Below are 20622 nucleotides of genomic sequence, written 5' to 3'. Positions count from 1 at the left end.
TGGATCCCAATAAGTGCCAAACACACACACTGGTGCCAAGAGCTGATGACACATGAGCTAAGTCAACGATCCTTGTTTTGTTGCCAATACCTGTGAAAAAAACAAAAAAAAAAAAAAAACAAACAACCTACATGGTAAATCTTGCTGAAGAAGACTTAAAGAGGAGCTCCAGCCCACTCACGAAAAATTAAACGCCAGCAGCTACAAATACTGCAGTTGCTGACTTTTAATAATAGGACACTTACTTGTCCAGGGTTCCCACGATGTCAGCACCCCAGGCGATTTTTGGATCGGCCGCAGCCATTCCTGCCAAGGGAAACCGGCAGTGAAGCCTTTCGGCTTTACAGGCGGTTCCCTACTGCACATGCGCAAAGCGCTTTCTAGTTGGCCCGGCGGCAGAGGAAGGAGGCCAAACTTCCAAGGGACGGCCCTGTGGAGCCATCTCCAGAAGTGGGGAATGGTATCTGTCAAAAACTGGTACCTGTTCTTCCCCCCCGAAAGGTGCCAAAACATGGGGGGAAGAGACAGATAAGCAGGAGATCCGCTTTTGAGTGGAACTCCCCTTTAAAGCAATCAGTGCCACATCAGTATCGTGGGTCTTGATGACTACAGTTTGATGCTTCTGGGTTGCATGTTTAGCATGAAAAAACACCCTGGTGTCACATTCCTCATGATCACATGTCAGATCTTCAACTTTAACTTTGTACACCCTCCATTACATTTAGAAAATACACAATTTGTGATGAACCTGTTAAATGGTGAACAGTTCGACGAAGACACAAGATTGAGGTGTCTGCCTTAAATGCGAGATACACAATGGAGTTGATTTACTAAAGGCAAATCCACTCTGCACTGCAAGTGCACTTGGAAGTGCAGTCGCTGTAGATCTTAGAGGAAGATCTGAAATGAAGGGCAGCTCTGCTGATTTCATCATCCAATCATATACAAGCAAAAATACTGTTTATTTTTCTTGCAATGTTCCCCTCAGATCTACAGCAACCGCACTTCGAAGTGCACTTGTAGTGCAAAGTGGATGTGGCTTTAGTAAATAAACCCCAATGTCTTGACAAATAGATAGAACCTTTAGGTTCAAACCATCAGGAATATCAACATAATGGGCCAGTGTTGGTTCCTCAGTTGCACCAGTAATCCAACAAATCAGAATGTACAGCTCAAGTAGCAAAACAGATTTTGCTTTACTCACATTTAAATCATCTGACGTGGGTGGCCATGGGCATGTCATAATGGGAGAAGCATCTTTAATATCAATGCTGCACTATAAAGTGTCCTTGTGCTGTCTCATCTGTAGTATTGACAGAGGCCATTGAATTTGGTCTTTGCGGACCAGCTGTCGTACTTGGTGTGTTTTTGCAATTACTTTGGCTAATTATCTCAACAAGGATCACTGACATCGCTAATGTGTCAGCCCTTGGCATCAGTGTGTGAGACACTTATTGGAAACCTTAACTTCTCAGGTTGTGACTCTACAAGCACCTTTTATGGCAAAGGCATTTCTGCTGCTTGCGAGAAAGAGGAATACTTGACTGCATTGACAAATCTGGGTAGCAGTTTTAACCTGGGCCAGACTACCTTTGAACTAACCTTTGCAAATGTGTATACAGTCAAGTCAATGGCAACCATGAGGAAAAGCGCTAATGGAGCCAGTCTTTGGCGGACAGATAAACAGGCAAAAAAAAAAATCAATCAGAACCATTTATCGATTTATTGTTGCCATAAGATGATTTTTTTTCTATTAAAAAAAAACTATTAAAATTCTTCTTTGCTTAGATGGTAGACAATCAGCCTGCTCACCACTATAATGGTACCTTATGGCAGTGGCCAATGGACTGGCTTGTTGATAGATTTGCTGCAGTGATGGAATCCTCATGCATCCCCTATGAAATCCATACAAACGGGGAAGGGGGAGGGAAAACCCAACTTTAGTGTGGACCGGGAGACGATGTAGAGCCTCGACCGAGTGTGTTCATCCATATAGCTGCTTATTGGGCACAAGTAGGACATAAAGAATTACTCCCATTGTTACAAATGTCCCAGTTTTCTGGCGCCAGACTTTTTTTGCCGTTTTCTTGCAAATGTGTGCCACCTGTATGGCCAGTCATCTGCAAAAAATGTGAACGATGCAAAATACAAAGCATTCTGCATGGCATCGTCCGCTTTGTCAGAACTATCCATGCCTCCGACAAGTGACACCCTTTACCAACACCGTAAGGGTAAACTACCAAGCAGCCATAATGAGACATTCTCTGAAAAGGTATAATGTGTGCCCTGATACCCATTGGGAATGGATGGCACCTCAAGCATGGGAAGTTAAAGTGGATGTAAACCAGATTCATGAAATTTGAGCAGGGCACATACATCTGTAGTGTTTTCTTATCTCTCTCCAAAGCACAGAGTCTGGGATCTCTGTTATCAGCCTGATAACTTCTGACAGTTCTCTGACACAGGAGATAAAAGCAGCCTAAAGTTTGTCATGAGAGGTTGCTATAAATAGACTAGCAGACAGCTTGCCATCTCACAGCAGAGCTCTGCATATTACTTCCTTCCTTTGCCAATGTAGAGTGGGGGTGTGTGCCTTTCCTCCAATCAGCTGTCTTGGCTGTATGCCAATAATCCACTCCCATTCCTGAACAGGAAGAGGAAATCTAACAAGATGTGCACTTTAGGGCCAAAACAACGAATCGATTAATCAACAACTAATCGATTATGAAATTGATTACTATTTTCATAAATCGATTAATCGGCCAGTAACATAATGGGGTAAAAAAAAAAAAAAAAAAAGTACAAAGAGCAAATAATCACTACTGTAAATAAAGGTCGACCGATATGGGTTTTTCTCTGGCCGATGCATGATGCCGATATTTTAGGCCGATTTAAAAAAACAAAACAAAAAACACCTCACCCACTCAATTCCTCCCTGCTTGCTCCTGTCACTCTACTACACACTTGATATCCTCAGTACTGGTTTGGCTCTGGCAGGTGGCACTGGTTAGCAGATGATACTGGCAGGTGGCACTGGTTTGAAACTGACAGATGGCACTGGTTTGGAACAGATGGCACTGGCCGGTGGCGCTGGTTTGGAACTGGCAGGTTTCACACTGAGCCGAGTGTAACTGTGTGTGAAACTGACAAGTAAGAGAGGAGAGAGGAGCTGTCAGAATTGAGCTTAATGTCGGGGGTGGGCGGAACCCAGCAGCTATCAAACACCAGCCAATGGTTGGGCTGCTTAAGAAAAGGGGCGGGGCCACATACACGTAGCACATGTGGGCGTGGGTGGGAATGGGGATGTGAGTAGTGCAGGAAGCACGAGTCAGGTAGGCGAGTGCAATGGTCAGTGCATGTGTCAGGTAGGTCAGTGTATGTTGCACGGTGTATTCTGAGCACAACGCATTCCTGAACCCTGCATTCTGAGCGAATCTGGCAGAATCACACGTTTTTGGTCCCTTAGGGCTCATTCAGAGGGATAATCAGTCCCATCCTCTGTACAGAGCCGCTGGTAGGTTTAATTCTGCGTTGGCCCTTTGAAAGAAATAAGTTGGTTGTGTGCTGCGGTTTGGGCACTCGGGCTCAAAAAGGTGCGCCATCACTCGCCTAGGCTTATGACATCATGCTCATGCACAGCTCTCTAACTCTCCTGAGAGTTTGCCAGGAAGGGAGGAGGGGGATACTGTGAGTCATAAGAGGGCCAGTGAGAGCTGCAGAGCTGCCTCTGCGGGTGTGAAAATCCAGGAAATGAACAAGCAGCAGCTTCAGCTGCCCAGTTAAAAATGGATGCAGCGAGACTAAGTGGAGGGAGATTTCTGCAACATATTTGGCAAATGCAGAATCACAGTATATATAAAATATGCAAAGTGGTTGGAGGGAAGCTTCAGAATAGCAAAGATGGTTTTAATACAAATTACGTGAGCAGACTGCAGTTTCTCTTTAACACTGTGCAGAAACAAATGAGTTTTGCGATTACTGAGGTCCCTAGAGATTCTAGGAAAGGAAAACCCACTGGAAGCCAGGGTGTAAGGCAAGCATGTTCTACATATTTCTAATCTTCTTTATCTATACTCTTATTTTTAACCACTTAAAGACCAGCCTCGTTTTGGATTTTAGGTGTTTACAAGTTTAAAACAGGTTTTTTTGCTAGAAAATTACTTAGAACCCCCAAACATTATATATTGTTTTTTTTCTAACATCCTAGAGAATACAATAGCGGTCATTGCAATACTTTTTTTTGCACCGTATTTGCGCAGCGGTCTTCTAAGCGCACTTTTTTTGGAAAAAATTCACTTTTTTGAAAAAAAAAATAAGACAACAGTAAAGTTAGCCCAATTTTTTTTTATATTGTGAAATATAATGTTACGCCAAGTAAATTGATACCCAACATGTCACGCTTCAAAATTGCGCCCGCTCGTGGAATAGCGTCAAACTTTTACCCTTAAAAATCTCCATAGGCGACGTTTAAAAAATTCTACAGATTGCATGTTTTGCGTTACAGAGGAGGTCTAGGGCTAGAATTATTGCTCTCACTCTACCGGTCGCGGCGATACCTCACGTGTGTGGTTTGACCACCGTTTTCATATGCGGGCGCTACTCACGTATGTGTTCGCTTCTGTGTGCGAGCTCGTCGGGACAGGGCGCTTTAAAAAAATTTTTTTTTTTTTTTTATTATTTATTTTATTTTATTTATTTTTTTCACTGTTTTTTAAAAAAAAAAAAAAAAATTGGATCACTTTTATTCCTATTACAAGGAATGTAAACATCCCTTGTAATAGAAAAAAGCATGACAGGTCCTCTTAAATATGAGATCTGGGGTCAAAAAGTCCTCAGATCTCATATTTAGACTAAAATGCAAAAAAAAAAAAAAAAAAAAAAAAAAAAAAAAAAAAAAAGTCGTTTAAAAAAATGACACTAAAAAAATTTGTGCCTTTAAGAGAGTGGGCGGAGCCGTCGTAATGACGTCGCTCCGGCCGTCACATGGTATGGAGACGGGTAGGCGCCATCTTGGCCTCACTTGTCTCCATACCTCAGCAGGGAAAGGACCCGATCGCCTCCGCCGCTACCGACGGCTCCGGTAAGCGGCGGAGGGTGCGGGAGAGCGGCGGGAGGGGGGGTGGCACCTCTCCCGCCGCCGATAACGGTGATCTCGCGGCGAACCCGCCGCTGAGACCACCATTATCGTGTACAGAATCGCTCACTGAAAAGATGGATATCTCGGTTGTGGCAGCAGCTGCTGCCGTTACCGAGATATCCATCTTCAAAAAAATGACGTATATATACAGTGAGCGGGGCTGAAGTGGTTAACCAGGTAGGGTATCTATAGGATAAGCAGGCCTTCCATATTGAACATTGTTGACATTTATTTAAATTCAAGGAAAACTTTAAAGATGTTTTTTTTTTTTTAAATAATTTGTTAGATTAAGACCCTTTCTCCCACCATTGTATAGTAGTCATTCTATGTACAAACCAAAAATGATAACTAATAAATAAAATACTTCTGTGTGAGCAATAAATTGCTTGCGTCACATTATACACTTTACAGTGGTTCAAAAGGCTGAAGTTTTTTACCTTAAGGCAAAAAAAAAAAAAAACCTTCTGGAGAAAAGACACCAAAGAAAACTTCTGTAAATTAACTTTACCGTGGAGGCAATTAAATCAAAATGAGGAGGCACGTACTTGTACTTACCCCTCCGCACATCCCTGTCTGCCCAGCAGTTTTTCGACTGCCCTTCTCCCACGGTTCGACGTGAGTTACCTAACAGAGGAAATACTTGGTGTTACAACATTTGCAATTAACACATGCATTGTCTGTCTTAATTAACTGGAACATATATGTTGGTATAATATAAAAGTTAAAAAAAAAAAAAAAAAAAAAAAAAAAAAAAAAAGAAAAAGACGAAGGATGGATCTAAAAGCACAGAAAGTCTTTTTTTATACATAAAGCAATCTATACATTTCCTAATGTGCTGAATATAGAACAGAATTTTCTTACAGAGGGGGGCAAATCCCAGCATTTTGCACTGATAGCTATTCAGAGCTTATGCTGGTTACCTTATCAGTACAGGCAGCCCCCAGCTTACAAACATCCAACTCATACTTACAAACGGAGGCAGACAACAGGAAGTGAGGAAATCTATAGGGCCGAAACAACTAATCGTCAACTAATCGATTATGAAATTAAATCGATTACTATTTTCATAAATCGATTAATCGGCCAGTAACATAATGGGGTTAAAAAAACTAAAATTAGCCCTTTATTAGTACAAAAAGAGCAAAATAATCACTACTGTAAATTAGAGGTCGACCGATATGAGTTTTTCTCTGGTCTATGCCCATTCGGCTTTGCAAAATAGCTCAAGCTCTGTCAGATTGGATGGAGAGCGTATGAACAGCAATTTTCAAGTCTTCCCACAGAATATGGAAACCCCCCCCCCCCCCCCCAAAAAAAACAAACCACAAAACACCTTCTCTTGCCTGGCGCTGCATGTACCAGGTGTGGGGCGATAGAACTGTCCCAGAGTTCAGGAGAGTTCATTCACTCCAAAAATCAAACGTTAAGGGCACTTTCACACTGGCAGCGTCCAGGCATCGCCGGTAAAGCGCCGTTATACCGTCGTTTTTGCTGCGCTTTTCGCCCGCTAGCGGGGTGATTTTAACCCCCGATAACGGCTGAAAAAGGGTTAAAAGCGCCACTGCAGCAGCACTTTGCCGGCGTTGCCTATTGATTTCAATGGGCAGGGGGTGCTTTAGGAGCGGTGTATACACCGCTCCTACAGTGCCTCAAAAATGCTGCTTGCAGGACTTTTTTTTAGCGTCCTGTCAGCGCACCACTCCAGTGTGAAAGCTTTCACACTGGAGTGAATGTACACCCATCTATCCCTCATCCAAGTGCCCACCTGCATGTAAATCTGTGGGTGTTGAGCTATCAGAGCCCATGCCACTTAAGCAGTGAACCAGGGATTTAAACTCCCAGCTCTTCTCCCTTTTCTCTGTGCAGCACTGCCGGGATGGATCAGAGCAGTGCTCTGTCAATTAAGTTCTTGAAGTGCTGCACAGAGAAAAGAGGGAGAAGAGCGGGATTTCAAATCTCCAGACCACGACACTGAGTCCGACCTAACAACTCAGCACCCATGGAGGAAAGTACTGGTGGAAACTGAGGGAAGGGGAGGGTTACAGTGTTCACTCACCTTTTCATTTTTTTTTCTGGAAAAGGTGACCATTTTGATCTAATCCAATTAATTTTTGCTGTACATACACATTAACACATCACGCTTATCTATTTTACACATATACCCATTAACCACTTGTCGACCAGCCGCCGCAGTTTCACTGCGGCAGAATGGCACGGCTGGGCGAAACGTTATGTTACATTGCTTCGCCCTGTGGCCACTAGGGGCGCATGCCCGTTGCTCGCCCCTAGAGCCGATGCGAGTTCCCAGCGGTCACGATCACTGCCGGGCTCCCGCGTTCGCTGGTGACACACCGAGAACCGGGATCCGTGTGCGTAAAACACACAGTTGCCAGTTCCCTGAAGGGAGAAGAGACTGATCATCTGTTCATACAGAGTATGAACAGCGATCTGTCATCTCCCCTACACAGTCCCCTCCCCCCTTCAGTTAGAACACAATTAACCCCTTGATCGCCCCCTAGTTTTAACCCCTTCCCTGCTAGTGACATTTACACAGTAATCAGTGCATTTTTATAGCACTGATCGTTGTATAAATGCTAATGGTCCCAAAAATGTGTCTATATGTCTATCTCAATGCCATAAAACTATCCCCCATTTTGTAGTTATAATTTTTGTGCAAACCAATCAATATACGTTTATTACGATTTTTTTTTTTTTTTTTTACCAAAAATATGTAGAAGAATACATATCGGCCTAAACTGAGGAAAAAATTGTTTTTTTATATATTTTTGGGGGATATTTATTATAGCAAAAAAGGAAAAAATATTGAGTTTTTTTCAAAATTGTTGTTTTTTTTTTTTTTTGTTTATACCGCAGAGGTGATCAAATACCACCAAAAGAAAGCTCTATTTGTGGGGAAAAAAAAAAGGACGTCAATTTTGTTTAGGTGCAACATCGCACGACCTCGCAATTGTCAGTTAAAGCGATGCAGTGCCGAATCGCAAATAGTGTTCTGATCTTCCGGGGCTGAAGCGGTTAAAAACTTTACACATGCCCTGATATATAGAGGCAATCATTTTGGGAAATAAAGAATGTAGTACATGGTATTTTATTAGTGCCATGGAAACCGATCTGTTGTTTTCCATCTGTTGCTTAGATGTGGGTGTCATACACCTCATGATCAATAATAAAAATGAGTCATTTTGTTGTAAAGAAGACACAAATGTAGTCATTATTAATCTGTCAAAATTGTAGCGCCTTTGAGATTCTTCAGTTTTAATAATTCATGAAGCGGTTTTTGCATGTTTCTTATACATTAAATTTCCTATGAAGCAGATAATTTTAACATAGAGCAGGGATATGCAATTAGCGGACCTCCAGCTGTTGCAAAACTACAAGTCCCATCTCTGCACGTCTCTGCTTCTGGGTGTCATGCTTGTGGCTGTCAGAGTCTTGCTATGCTTTATGGGACTTGTAGTTCTGCAACAGCTGGAGGTCCGCTAATTGCATATTCGTGACATAGAGGCTCACAGTAAAATCACAGTCACAGGATACTGGCAAGAAGCATCTTAAATCATTGCCAGAGGTAAACTAAATGGTACTAAGGAGTCAATGATGAACATTTGGCTTTAAACTGTAGACTTCATGCAACTGCTCCCACTTCTGGTTGGATCGCTGCGGAGATCCACCACAAGTTCACCTCCTCCCCAGTCTGCAACCTTCTTGGACAAGTCACAGGTCTCTCAAAGCGCAGTGAACATGCCAGCACCAGGGGACCTGAAGACCGGTGAAGAATGAGTTCAGGTGAGAACAGCACTGGACCCTGGACAGGTGAGTGTCCTTTTATCAAAAGTCAGCACCTACAGTATTTGTAATCCACCATGGCACTAGCCCCTTCTGTGACCTGAATCCTTAGACTTGCATGGAGCGGTTGCATGAGGCAGCTCCAGCATCCCTATACAAGTCTTTAAAGGGATTGTAAAGTCAGAAGGTTTTTTTTTTATCTTAATGCATTCTATGCATTCAGAATAAAACCTGTGTGCAGCAGCGCCCTTCCTCCCCCCAATACTTATCTGGGCCCCATCTCTGTCCAGTGATGTCCACAAGTCCTTCGTCCATCTGGGACTCCCCCTCCCGATTGGCTGAGACACAGCAGTAGCACCATTGGCTCCCGCGGCTGTCAGTCAGTTAGCCAAGAGAGAGAGCTCTGTTGCAGTGGATTTGCACAGAGCCGCCCAGATCCCTCTTCCTGGCCCCTCCCCCTCCTGTTCAGTGTCCCCAGAGCAAGCAGCTTGGCACCCGAGTCACAGCTCCATGTGTCTATTCAGACATGGAGCCCTGACCTGGCCCCGCCTGTCCCCAAATTGGCTAGCTGACAGAGCAGATAATGGCGCCACGGCTGTGTCTCAGCCAATCAGGAAGGAGAATCTCGGACGGCTGAGACACTCGTGGACATTGCCGGACAGAGAGGGACCTCAGGTAAGTGTTAGGGGGGCTGCTGCACATATAAAGCTTTTTATCTTAATGCATAGAAACCGACTGCCTTTACAACCACTTTAAAGCAGAAAAAGTTAAAAAAAAAAAAAAAAAAATGGGCAGGCTCTTTATTGCAAAAACACATTACCAGCCTGTCACAATCTTCTTTAGAAGATACACTGTGCTGTTCACAAGCAGCTCACTATTCATTCTCTGCACACTCCAGCAATGAAATGAATGAACTCCCATGCTCAGGCGTTGCGTCATTTCCGATTGGCCAATCGTGACAACCAAAGCACTGGCCTCTGAAAAAAGCAGAGGATAGGATGCTGGCACGAGTAAGGGGAGGCAAGTGTTTAAAGTGTTTGTGGAATTTGGTACTGCTTTAACAAGTCATGCCAAGAAAATGAATATCAAAGTTAGAAATTTTTCCCTATACTGGTCTCATGTCTGTAAATTGAACTATTGGAGACAAAGCCTCAGCAATGAAATAAGAAAAAAGATTTTCAGGAAAAGTCAGTGACAGCAATTTTCATATTTTCTCATGATGGCTGTACTTTAACAAAATGAGCCCCAATGATTTTTTTTTCTTTAATCAAGGCTTCCTGTTAAAAAACCCTGCCTACCAAACACACCCCCATCAGCGCGCTGCATGTGTATAGGGCAATGCTTACAACACATCCTGGCTCAGATTCGGGTGAAGGTAGTAAACTGACTTTCCAATCCTAACATTAGGAGCAGACTCTTTCTGGTCCACCATAGTCTATCAAGAATTAGGGCGGTCATACACTGTTAAAATCTGCTGAACCGGCCGAGATTCGAACCGTTAATGGGCAGGCAGAATGTACCAAGTTGATTGATCAACTCTGGTACAACCAGCTCGCCAGATTTGCTTGCGATTATAGCAAGCGTCTGCTATAGCCGCTAGCGATAATCACTGTCTTCTCCTGGCGAGCGGGGTAAGTCTACGGCAGGAGGGATTCCCCCTGTCAGCACTGTCTATGTTGATGAGGTCATCGAGCAAATTTCTTTCCTGCAACCTGTGGTTGCAGGAAAGAAATTTGCACCGCGTGTGGCCTGCCATGCTTAGGTTTGTCCTAAAAATAAAAAATACCAGTTCTTCTTGCCAGAAATCTTGTGAGCTGTGAATTTCTTGCTCTCTTTACCTCTGGACTGGTATCAGTTAGCATGGTTCTCTGTTCTCTCCGTATACTACAAAAAACACCTCCCTGTTATAGAAAAGAAAGGCACAAAACAGGGAAACTTCTGATATAATGCAAACAGAAACCAGGCATACCCAGTCTGAGAACCAAGGGGGTCCAATAAATACAGCTACCAGAACCAGAGAAGAAAAACTTTGCAGTATGTACTCCTGGAGGGTCAGGAAACCCAAAACAACTGAGGTACAGGGAAGGGTAAGAGTTCCACCCACCCCCCCCCATTAAAAACTAAAAGTCAGCAGCTACACATACTGACTCAGATGAGCGGAAGTTCCACTTTTGGGTGAAACTCCGCTTTAATCTCAGATTTTTGTTTCCTGTAGAGGACATAGCCAATCACCTCTCCAACCTGTCCTGGATAATGAAGGGAGGAAAGGCAGGCGTTATGTAGGTCCAATGCACCCTGTACTCGGGTGACAACACTGCTCAGTATGGTGGTCACCCTAGAACAGGAGGTGTGTTAATTGCATGTGAAAATAAAGGAAAAAAAAAAAAAAAAAAAAAAAACACAATGAAACAGGAAAAGAATGCAACCACCACAAAGGATCAGTAAGCTGTAATTACTATCAGTTTTTGTTCTTGAATTTAGATATGCTTTAAAAAAACTTACCATATGCTTTACAATCTGATAGTACAATCTCCTTTACAGATATAAATAATTCATTTAATTAGTATCCAATTAGGCAGGATCTTGCACTACGTAGATGATGGTAGATCTAAAGGAGATTGCAGAGACTGTGTAGTTAGCCTAAAAGGTTACCATAAACTATACCATCTGAGTGTCCTTTGTGGAACTAAACCCTCCAATCCTTTTCAGCAAAGGAAGCTGCCATCTTGGCTTCTGTTTGATCTGCAACTGCCCTGATGCTGCACATGTGATCAGTTATGACTCCAGCCATATGATGGCTTTACAGTTCAGCACACAAACATATGCAACAGTTCTCAATCCCAGCATGCCAGGAATGTAACAGTGTTTTGATACCATTACATTGATGGGTTTAGTTTGGTTTTATCTAAACTCAATAATATAATGCAATCGGGCCTCCTGATTTGATACAAATTGAATGGATCCTTTAGATTTGTCATATTAAAGTTTTTGTCTATCTAAAGGGGGATTGCACAATCTGATTGTATAGTTTATGAAAGGCCTGTGTGTGTGTGTGTGTACAATCCCCGGCCACCACAGCAGCTCGTCATTCCCGGCATGAAGGAGGTAAAGTGACCCGGTGATGACGGCTTCCTGCTCATTCATGATGCTAAATTGATGTTTGTCCCCCAACATTCAGCCAAGAGGTGTGTAATGAGCCCCAGCACACATCACCGCCAATCACACCCACGGAGCCGCTCCCGCCACTAAAGCTCTCACCTTAAAGTAGATTTCATCCACCACCTCGTGGTACGTCTTCAGTTCGTACAGCTGCACCTTGAAGTAGGGAGAGGACAAGATGTTGGTGAGGATCATAGGGTTCAGGTTCATAGTCTTCTCGTTGCCCCACAGCGGCAGCACATTCCCGGACTTCCCTGAAGACGCCGGCTTACTCCCACCGCCGCTCGTCTGGGTGGGTTGCGGGGTCCCGGCCAGGGCCGCCGCGCTGTTATTCGCCATTTCAAACCTAAGCAAATATGGCTGCCGCCTCACCGGAGTAAAGGAAGTGACGTAAGGCGAGAGAGGCAAAAGGAGAGAGGAGGGTGGAGAATAGAGAGAGAGAGAGAGAGAGAACAGACCGGCAGAGCCAACTAATCATCGCTTTTGATACTGCCAATAACTCATAGCGCCTGCCTTCTCTGGCCAATCGTCAATTGTGTTTTTCATAACCAATGAATGTCCTCGGTCAGCTCCTTACGTAATGTTTGGGGCGTGCCTGTTTTTTTCTACTTTTTTTTTTTTTTTTTTTTTTTTTTGATGAACACATCTTTATTTATAAATTGTGTAAGCGGTGAGCCGTGTAAGTAAATACCATGCGTGCTCTTATAACGTTGTTTGTGAGATATTTATCGGTAACGCGGAAATTCTCGTGAGGAACTTTCTAGAAAGTGGTGTACATGTGCTATGTGGTGGTTTGTATTCTATTTGTAAAGCCGAAACCCTTTTTCGTATGAAAAGAGTATTTACAACCCGTGTCACACTTTTCGTAATGGTACCCTAAGGCCTGTTCACACTGCTGTGCTTTACACTAAATGCACATGGAAAATGGTTCCCTTTATATTCTATCTTTCTTTGTGTCTCTGCAGATTTTTAAAGTGCGCTGTGTATTTTTTTCCCGCAGCGTCTTCTGCTTCTCAGTGAGTGACCCCGTTTGTCTTCTGGAAACTGTGTGTGTTCCCAGAACACCACGGTCCATTCACAGAGCGCTGCAGGAAACTGGCAGTGAAGCCGCAAGGCTCCACTGCCTGTTTCCCTTACCTAGGATGGCGGTGCTGGGACCCGAGAGCCGAGGGACGGGGCAGCCAACATCGCGGGCACCCAGGACAGGTAAGTACTTACTTAAAGTCAGCAGCTACAGTGTTTTTTTTTTTTTTTTTAGGCCGTAATCCCGCTTTCAGCTTGTATAAGACCAGTCAGGACAGCAAGCTTTGACAAAACCTTTGCAGAGATTTTAGCATGCTTTGTTGAAGCTTTTAACTGCTTCAGCCCCAGAAGATTTTACCCCCTTTCCACTTTTTGTGATTCGGCACTGCGTCGCTCTAACTGACAATTGTGCGGTCGTGCGACGTTGCACCTAAACAAAATTGACATCCTCCCCCCCCCCCCCCCAAATAGAGCTTTCTTTTGGTGGTATTTGAGCGCCTCTGCGTTTTTTAATTTTTTGCGCTATAAACAAAGAGTAACAAATTCTCAATTTAAAAAAAAACACATTATTTTTAACTTTTTGCTATAATAAATATCCCCCAAAAATATATAAATTTTTTTTTTTCCCTCAGTTTAGGCCGATATGTATTCTTCTACATATTTTTGGTAAAAAAAAAATCACAATAAGTGTATATTGATTGGTTTGCACAAAAGTTAAAGTGTCTACAAAATAGATACAATAAATACATTTATAGCATTTTTTTAATTTTTTATATATATATATATATATATATATATATATATATATATATATTTATATATATATATATATAATTTTTTTTTTTTTTTTACTAGTAATGGCGGCGATCTGCGATTTTTATCGTGACTGCGACATTATGGCAGACACATCAGACAATTTTGACACATTTTTGGGACCATTGGCATTTATATGGCGATCAGTGCTAGAAAAAAATGCATTGATTACTGTAAAAATGTCACTGGCAGTGAAGGGGTTAACACTAGGGGGCGATCAAGGGATTCACTGTTCCCTCAAGTGTGTTCTTTGTATGAACAGACAATCTGTCTCTTCTCCCCATAGAGAACGGGGATCTCTGTGTTTATACACAGAGATCCCGGTTCTCGCCGTGTTACGAGCGATCGCGGGACCCCGGCGGTCATCGAGACCGCTAGGCACTCGCATCGGCTCCGGGGGCGAGCTGCGCACCCCTAATGGGCACCGGAGGGAGCGACGTAACATAATGGCGATTCGCGCAGCCGAGCCATGTTGCTGCAGTACAACTGCGGCGGCTGGTCGGCAAGTGGTTAAAGTACCATTCAACTCCTGTTTGTAAATCTTGAACACAGATCCTAATGGGAGTGCTGATGGCTGCCATTAAAGCACTTAACCCTAAAAAAAAAAAAAAATTGTATCCTGTAACTTTAAAGCATGTTAAACAGCACAATGCTTGTGCTGTGTAATTTGTCCCCCTGTAACACCTGAAATACCTGGCTGATCCTGCCTGGTTCTGCCCTCCCCTCTGTAAACTGACCACAGGTTATCATGGCTGCTGAGCCCTGACACCGTGGTCAGTTTATGTGCCTGCGTCATCCGCAGCTATCTGCAGCTCTCCCCCCTCCCTGTCTGTCAGCTCTGTGTCAGGACACCCCACCCCCCCTGCCCGCTCCTGCTGCTGCTGCTGCTGAAATAACAGTGTAAAGTACATAAAATCCCCTCTGTTAAAAAATGTTCTATGCCCCAGTGTCTGTGCTTTGTAAAAAAATATGCCCATTACTCCCTTATTTCACAGCGGTGCTCACATGGCTCCTCGCTGCTCTGCTCTTTTCTCTCCCCCCCCCCCCGCTAACGTCTTGACTCTCCTCCCGACTGACGTCAGCGGGAGATGCTTGGCTCCTGCTGCAGCTGTCAGATCGGGAGAGGGAGCAGCGAGGAGTCATTACTAGTAAAAAAAAAATGTTTTAATATAAATGCTATAAAACTATCCCCTATTTAGTAAACGCTATAACTTTTGCGCAAACCAATCAATCAACGCTTATTGCGATCTTTTTTTTTTTACCAAAACTATGTAGAAGGATACGATCAGCCTAAACTGAGGAAAAAAATGTTTTTTTATATATTTTTGGGGGGGATATTTATTATAGCAAAATGTAAAAAATTATGCGTTTTTTTTTTTTTTCAAAATTGTCGCTCTTATATTGTTTATAGCGCAAAAAATAAAAATCGCGGAGGCGATCAGATACCACCAAAAGAAAGCTCTATTTGTGGGGAAAAAAAGGACGTCAATTTTTTTTGGGAGCCACGTCGCACAACCGCGCAATTGTCAGTTAAAGCGACGCAGTGCCGAATCGCAAAAAACGTTCTGGTCAGGAAGGGGGTAAAATCTTCCGGGGCTGAAGCGGTTAAAGAAGTAGTAAACTCTGATGGTTTTTACTTTCTCTTTTGTTCCCTGCAAAGTAAAAGCATAATGTGCTAGTATGCATCGCATACTAGCACATTATGTGACACCTGCAAATGAACCCCGCACTGTCAACGCTGAAGGCCACATCCATGTTCGCCCCTTCCCTTCCAGGGCCGCTGACTCCAGCTCTGTGACTGACCAGAGTCACGGGACATCACTCCCGCGTATGTATGCGGGAGCCGCCAGCCATCGCACTTGTTAGTGCATGCGCCGATAACATGATCGGTGCAGTACACAGTAAATATCTCCTAAATGGCGCATGTTTAGGAGATATTTACAGTACCAATAGGTAAGCCTTATTGTAGGTTTGCCTATAGGTACAACTTGAAAATGGAGGTTTACAACCTCTTTAACAACCACTTGACCTCCGGAAGATTTACTGTCCTTCATGACCAGGTCATTTTTTGCGATACGGCACGGTTCCTTTTTACTGACAAATGCTCAGTCGTGCAACACTACCCAAATAAAATTTATGTCCCTTTTCCCCACAATTAGAGCTTTTGATCACCTGCAGTTTTTATTTTTTGCACTATAAACAAAAAAAAGGTGACAATTTAAAATATTTAAAACAATATTTTTTATCTTCGCCTAGCAGTAAAAAGGGTCGCTGGTTCGAATCCCAACCAGGACACTACCTGCCTGCAGTTTGCATGTTCTCCCAGGTTTTCTCCGGGCCGGGTACTCCGGTTTCTTCCCACACTCCAAAGACATGCTGGTAGGTTAAAAGGGAGTCCGGCGACCAATCCTTTTTTTTTTTTTTTTTTCGGTCATTGAGACACTTTGCTAATCCCAAAATAATACTCAGTTTGGGTGTAATATTTCCGCCTCTGTCTGTTTTCGTACTGACAAATAACTTAAAAAAATGTGATGCTGGTTGTTTCCATCTTGTTTGTGGGCATGTGAAGCCCACAAGCATTGATTTCCGGGATGCGGTGAATGCTGTTCATTCACAGCTTGTTCACATGCATGATCATTGTTTCCGCACTGAATCTTGGGAAGCCTAAGCTCCCAGGAGACAGTGCGGCGCCAGGGAAAGGCAATAAACACGCCTACTCCCATGGGAGGAGAGACAGGAAGTGCCACAATAAAGTACAATATAAAGGTAATTACAGCGATAAAATTTTTTCCGTGTGGCATTTGAACATCTATGCAATTAACTGAAGGGGGTAAGATTAAGTTAAAAATTTGAGTGGAACCCCGCTTTAATTGGCTTCTGTCTAAATTCGCCCCAGTATATGAATGTGAGTTAGGGACCTTAGATTGTAAGCTCCCTGAGGGTAGGGACTGATGTGAATGCACAATGTATATGTAAAGCGCTGCGTAAATTGACGGCGCTATAGAAGTACCTTAAATAATAAATAAAACTTATCAAAAAATCAATTTGTATCATATACAATTGCGACACAAGTCATATTGTAATTGTTATTGAAAATTTCCTGTTCAATATGCAGCTCTGTAATTTTCTGTGAAATGCAATGCAATATGGCTACCTGGAATGTGTACAGAACGACTCGCTGATTTTCCCAGAAGTCTACCCAAAGATACAAGTCAGATTTCAGGCATCCCCTGCAACAAAATTGTCATTTTTGGTGAGATACTCCCAATAGGAAAACACATCTAAAGGGATTCAGGCCCTGCAATTTTCCTCATTAGAGCTTTGCAGGTGCTGCAACTGGTTGATAATTATGAAACCACTCCCTTTAGACTCACTTGTGCACATAGGCATAGACAAACACACTTGGATTTCTTCAGAATAACAAAATGTAGGAATCTGCAAAGTTTGTTATAATCCTTGTAATGTACATAGATCACCCAGAGGGGAATGTTTTTTTTCTCAACAAAAGTGGAGTTACGCTTTATACTCTTTAAGTGATTAAACAATCTGCTAGCAGGCTTCAGCACTTCTTGAAGCTTTTTGAAAGCTTGCCTTTCACTTACTTAAAGCGAAGCTCCGCCCAAAAGGGGAAGTTCTGCTATAAGACCACCCCCCACCCCCCCCACCCCCAACATGGCATATAATTTTGTAATTTTGGAGGGGGCGGTTACCTGATTTTGACAGATACCCGCTCCGACCGCCTAGGTGATCCAAGAAGTGAAAGTTCTTTTTCCCACCCCCTCCCTCCATACTGTCTTCTGGGACACATCACAGGTACCAGAAGATTGCGGAATCATTCACCATAGCGCAGTGGGCAGCCGGCTGTCCACAGTTAGGATGCCTGCATGGGGAACCCAGAGGCTAATGATGGACTAGCCTGGATGAGGACAGTGCCAGATCCTTGGACATGTAAGTGTCCATTTATTAAAAGTCAGAAGCTATAGGACTTTAAACTTTTTTTTTAATTTATTTAGACTGTGCGCCGTGGTAGTTCGTTGAGTCTTCTTGTCATAATGTATCGGCTTCCTCAGATGAGGTACAAGCAAGCAAAACATGCTGTAGACAGATCTGCAGGAGACCTGTATGGCATCAGCGATCTGCTGATCGCTGGTGCATTGCCTTACAGGCTCCTACATAAAAAAATTAAAAAAAAGTGCATTTATTATTTTTTTGTCAAAATGTGAATTTATCATTTAACCACTTCCCACCCGGCCACTGTACTTAAACAGCCAGGTGGTCCTTTCCTCGCTCTGAGTGGATGTTCAGGAACGTTCTCAGAAGTAGTACTCGCAGCGCAGCCCCGAGGCCACGCCGCAGCTCAATCCTGTGATCGTTGTGATTGGCCCTCCCGCTCACATGACGGCTGTGTCCAGTCACAGCCGTCACAATATATGTAATGGGGGGGGGGGGGATCTGCAGCCCTGTGACAGCTCTCTGTGTACGGTTGATTTTATAGAGCTGTCACAGATCCCCCTACAAACAGTACACCAAGCACCAGTGTCCCTATAAAACATCTGTCAGTGCACAAAACATCTGTCTGCCCCATCACATCTGTCACAGTGCACAAAACATCTGTTCGTCCCCCATCACAACCCCCATCACCGCCGGTGGCTGATCAACATCTGCCATTGCTAGCTTGTGGACGCTATAACTTTCACACAGACCAAATAATATACATATACATGATTTGGGTTATTTTTACCAAAGCAATGTAGCAGCATAATTTTTGGTCAAAATTTATGAAGTAAAATTACTTATTTGCTAAATTTTATAACAGAAACTAAGAATAATGCTTTTTTTTTTTTTTTTTTTTTTTTTTGAAAATTTTCGGTCTTTTTTCATTTGTAGCGTAAAAAATGAAAACCCGTGGTGATCAAATACCACCAAAAGAAAGCCATTTGTGTGAAAAAAATGATAAAAAATTTCATATGGGTACAGTGTTGCATGACCGTGCAATTCTCATTCAAAGTGCGACAGAGCTGAAAGCTGTAAATTGGTCTAGGAAGAAAGGGGGTGAAAGTGCCCAGTATTGAGGTAAAAGCTTTTATATTGCTTTGTCACAGCTTGCTGGTCACACTGCTGTTATACAAGCTGAAGCCTGTCTGCAACATGCAATAGGTATGCAGTGCACCACAACTCCTCCTAACACACCGTATTACAAAAATGGTGCATTATAGGCAGTACATTCAAATTAAAGGGCTGTTTTTATGCAATACATGTTAACCACAAATAACAAGTGTTAACGTGTATGTGTGGCCAAAGACTACATTTCTAGATGCACTCCAAATGGCTTCCAGACTATGAATTAAGGGTAATAGGTAAAGCACGGTGGATGTTTTGAAGCATATGAGTTTTTTTCAATTACCAGTACAGGCGGTCCCCGGGTTACAAACAAGATGGGGTCTGTAGGTTTGTTCTTAAGTTGAATTTGTTTGTAAGTAGGTCTGGGGAAAAAATCGATTTAAATCTTGAATCGAGTTGAGAGGTCAAATCGATTCAAAATTTAAGCAAATCGATTCTTTTTTTTTTTTTTTTTTTTTTTTTTTTTTTTTTCACCGCGCCGGTCCTGGGGAGCTGCGGGCAGGAGTTTTTAGGTGAGGCCGCTGCTTCGGCCTAGTCCGCGAGGCCGGACGCCGCGGACTAGGCCTAGTCCGCGGCCCTCGCCTAAAAACTCCTGCCCGCAGCTCCCCAGGACCGGCGCGGTGAAAAAAAAAAAAAAAACTTGATTTGAATCGTGAATTGAGTTTTTTTTTTTTTTTGGGGGAAAATTTCCCAGCCCTATTTGTAAGTCAGAACAGGTACATTTTTTAAGTGTAGCTCTAGCCGCTTCCCGACCACTTCACGCAGATATACTGCGGCAGAAGGGCACGTACAGGCAGATTAATGTACCCGTACGTTGCCCTTTAAGAGGCGGCTTGCGGGCGTGCCCGCCGGGAGCTCCGTGACTGTGATCCCGCAATCATCTCACGGTGAGGAAGAACGGGGACGTGCTAATGTAAACAAGCATCTCCCCGTTTTGCTTAATGATTCTGTCACTGATCACTGCTCCCTGTAATCGGGAGCAGTGATCAGTGATGTGTCACACACAGCCCCTCCCCCCACAGTTAGAATCACTCCCTAGGACACACTTAACCCCTACAGTGCCACCTAGTGGTTAACACCTTCACTGGCAGTCACATTTACACAGTAAATGCATTTTTAATTGCATCGATTGCTGTATAAATGTGAATGGTCCCAAAATCGCACAGAAAGTGTCTGATGTGTCTGCCATAATGTCGCAGTCACGATAAAAATTGCTGTTCGCACACATCCTGCACACCTACTACCTGCTGGAGGTGCCAGGGCGACAGGGGTACGCTGTTGCATGTATTCTGCTCTTGTCCGAAGCTGTCCCATTACTGGTTCACAGTCAAAACAACTATTCCGAAATTTACGAAATACAACATACCAGATGACCCGGCATTCTTCCTACTACACGTAAACACAATATCAATTAAGAGATACAAACAATCTATTATACGCCACTTGTTAAACGCCGCAAAATCTTGCATCCCGCTGGAAAAACCAGGCCCCACCAACGATAGCTAGTTGGATCCAGAGAGTAGAGGACATTAGCAGAATGGAGGACTTGGTGCTCACTGCGAGACAAC

At 43.3% G+C, this 20622-nt stretch overlaps 2 protein-coding genes across 2 annotated transcripts in view; one reads left to right on the top strand and one right to left on the bottom strand.

Moving 5' to 3' along the window:
* The window catches only part of PRPF38B (pre-mRNA processing factor 38B), a 42168-nt gene extending 29668 nt beyond the window's left edge, over positions 1–12500 (bottom strand). The window contains exons 1-2 of the mRNA XM_073592927.1: positions 12197–12500; positions 5693–5761 (exon numbers count right to left, since the gene is read on the bottom strand). Coding sequence (XP_073449028.1) covers positions 5693–5761; positions 12197–12436 — 309 coding nt within the window. The 5' untranslated portion in view covers positions 12437–12500. The remainder of the gene's footprint in view (positions 1–5692; positions 5762–12196) is intronic.
* Positions 12501–12732: 232 nt separating this feature from the next.
* The window catches only part of HENMT1 (HEN methyltransferase 1), a 196429-nt gene continuing 188539 nt past the window's right edge, over positions 12733–20622 (top strand). The window contains exon 1 of the mRNA XM_073592928.1: positions 12733–12776. The gene's annotated coding sequence lies outside the window, so the exon portion shown is untranslated. The remainder of the gene's footprint in view (positions 12777–20622) is intronic.

This window comes from Aquarana catesbeiana, linkage group LG07 (genome assembly GCF_042186555.1).
Source record: "Aquarana catesbeiana isolate 2022-GZ linkage group LG07, ASM4218655v1, whole genome shotgun sequence".
NCBI classification, from domain to species: domain Eukaryota; kingdom Metazoa; phylum Chordata; class Amphibia; order Anura; family Ranidae; genus Aquarana; species Aquarana catesbeiana.
Note: the sequence above shows the minus strand (reverse complement) of the source record. Positions and strands in the feature narration are given on the sequence as shown.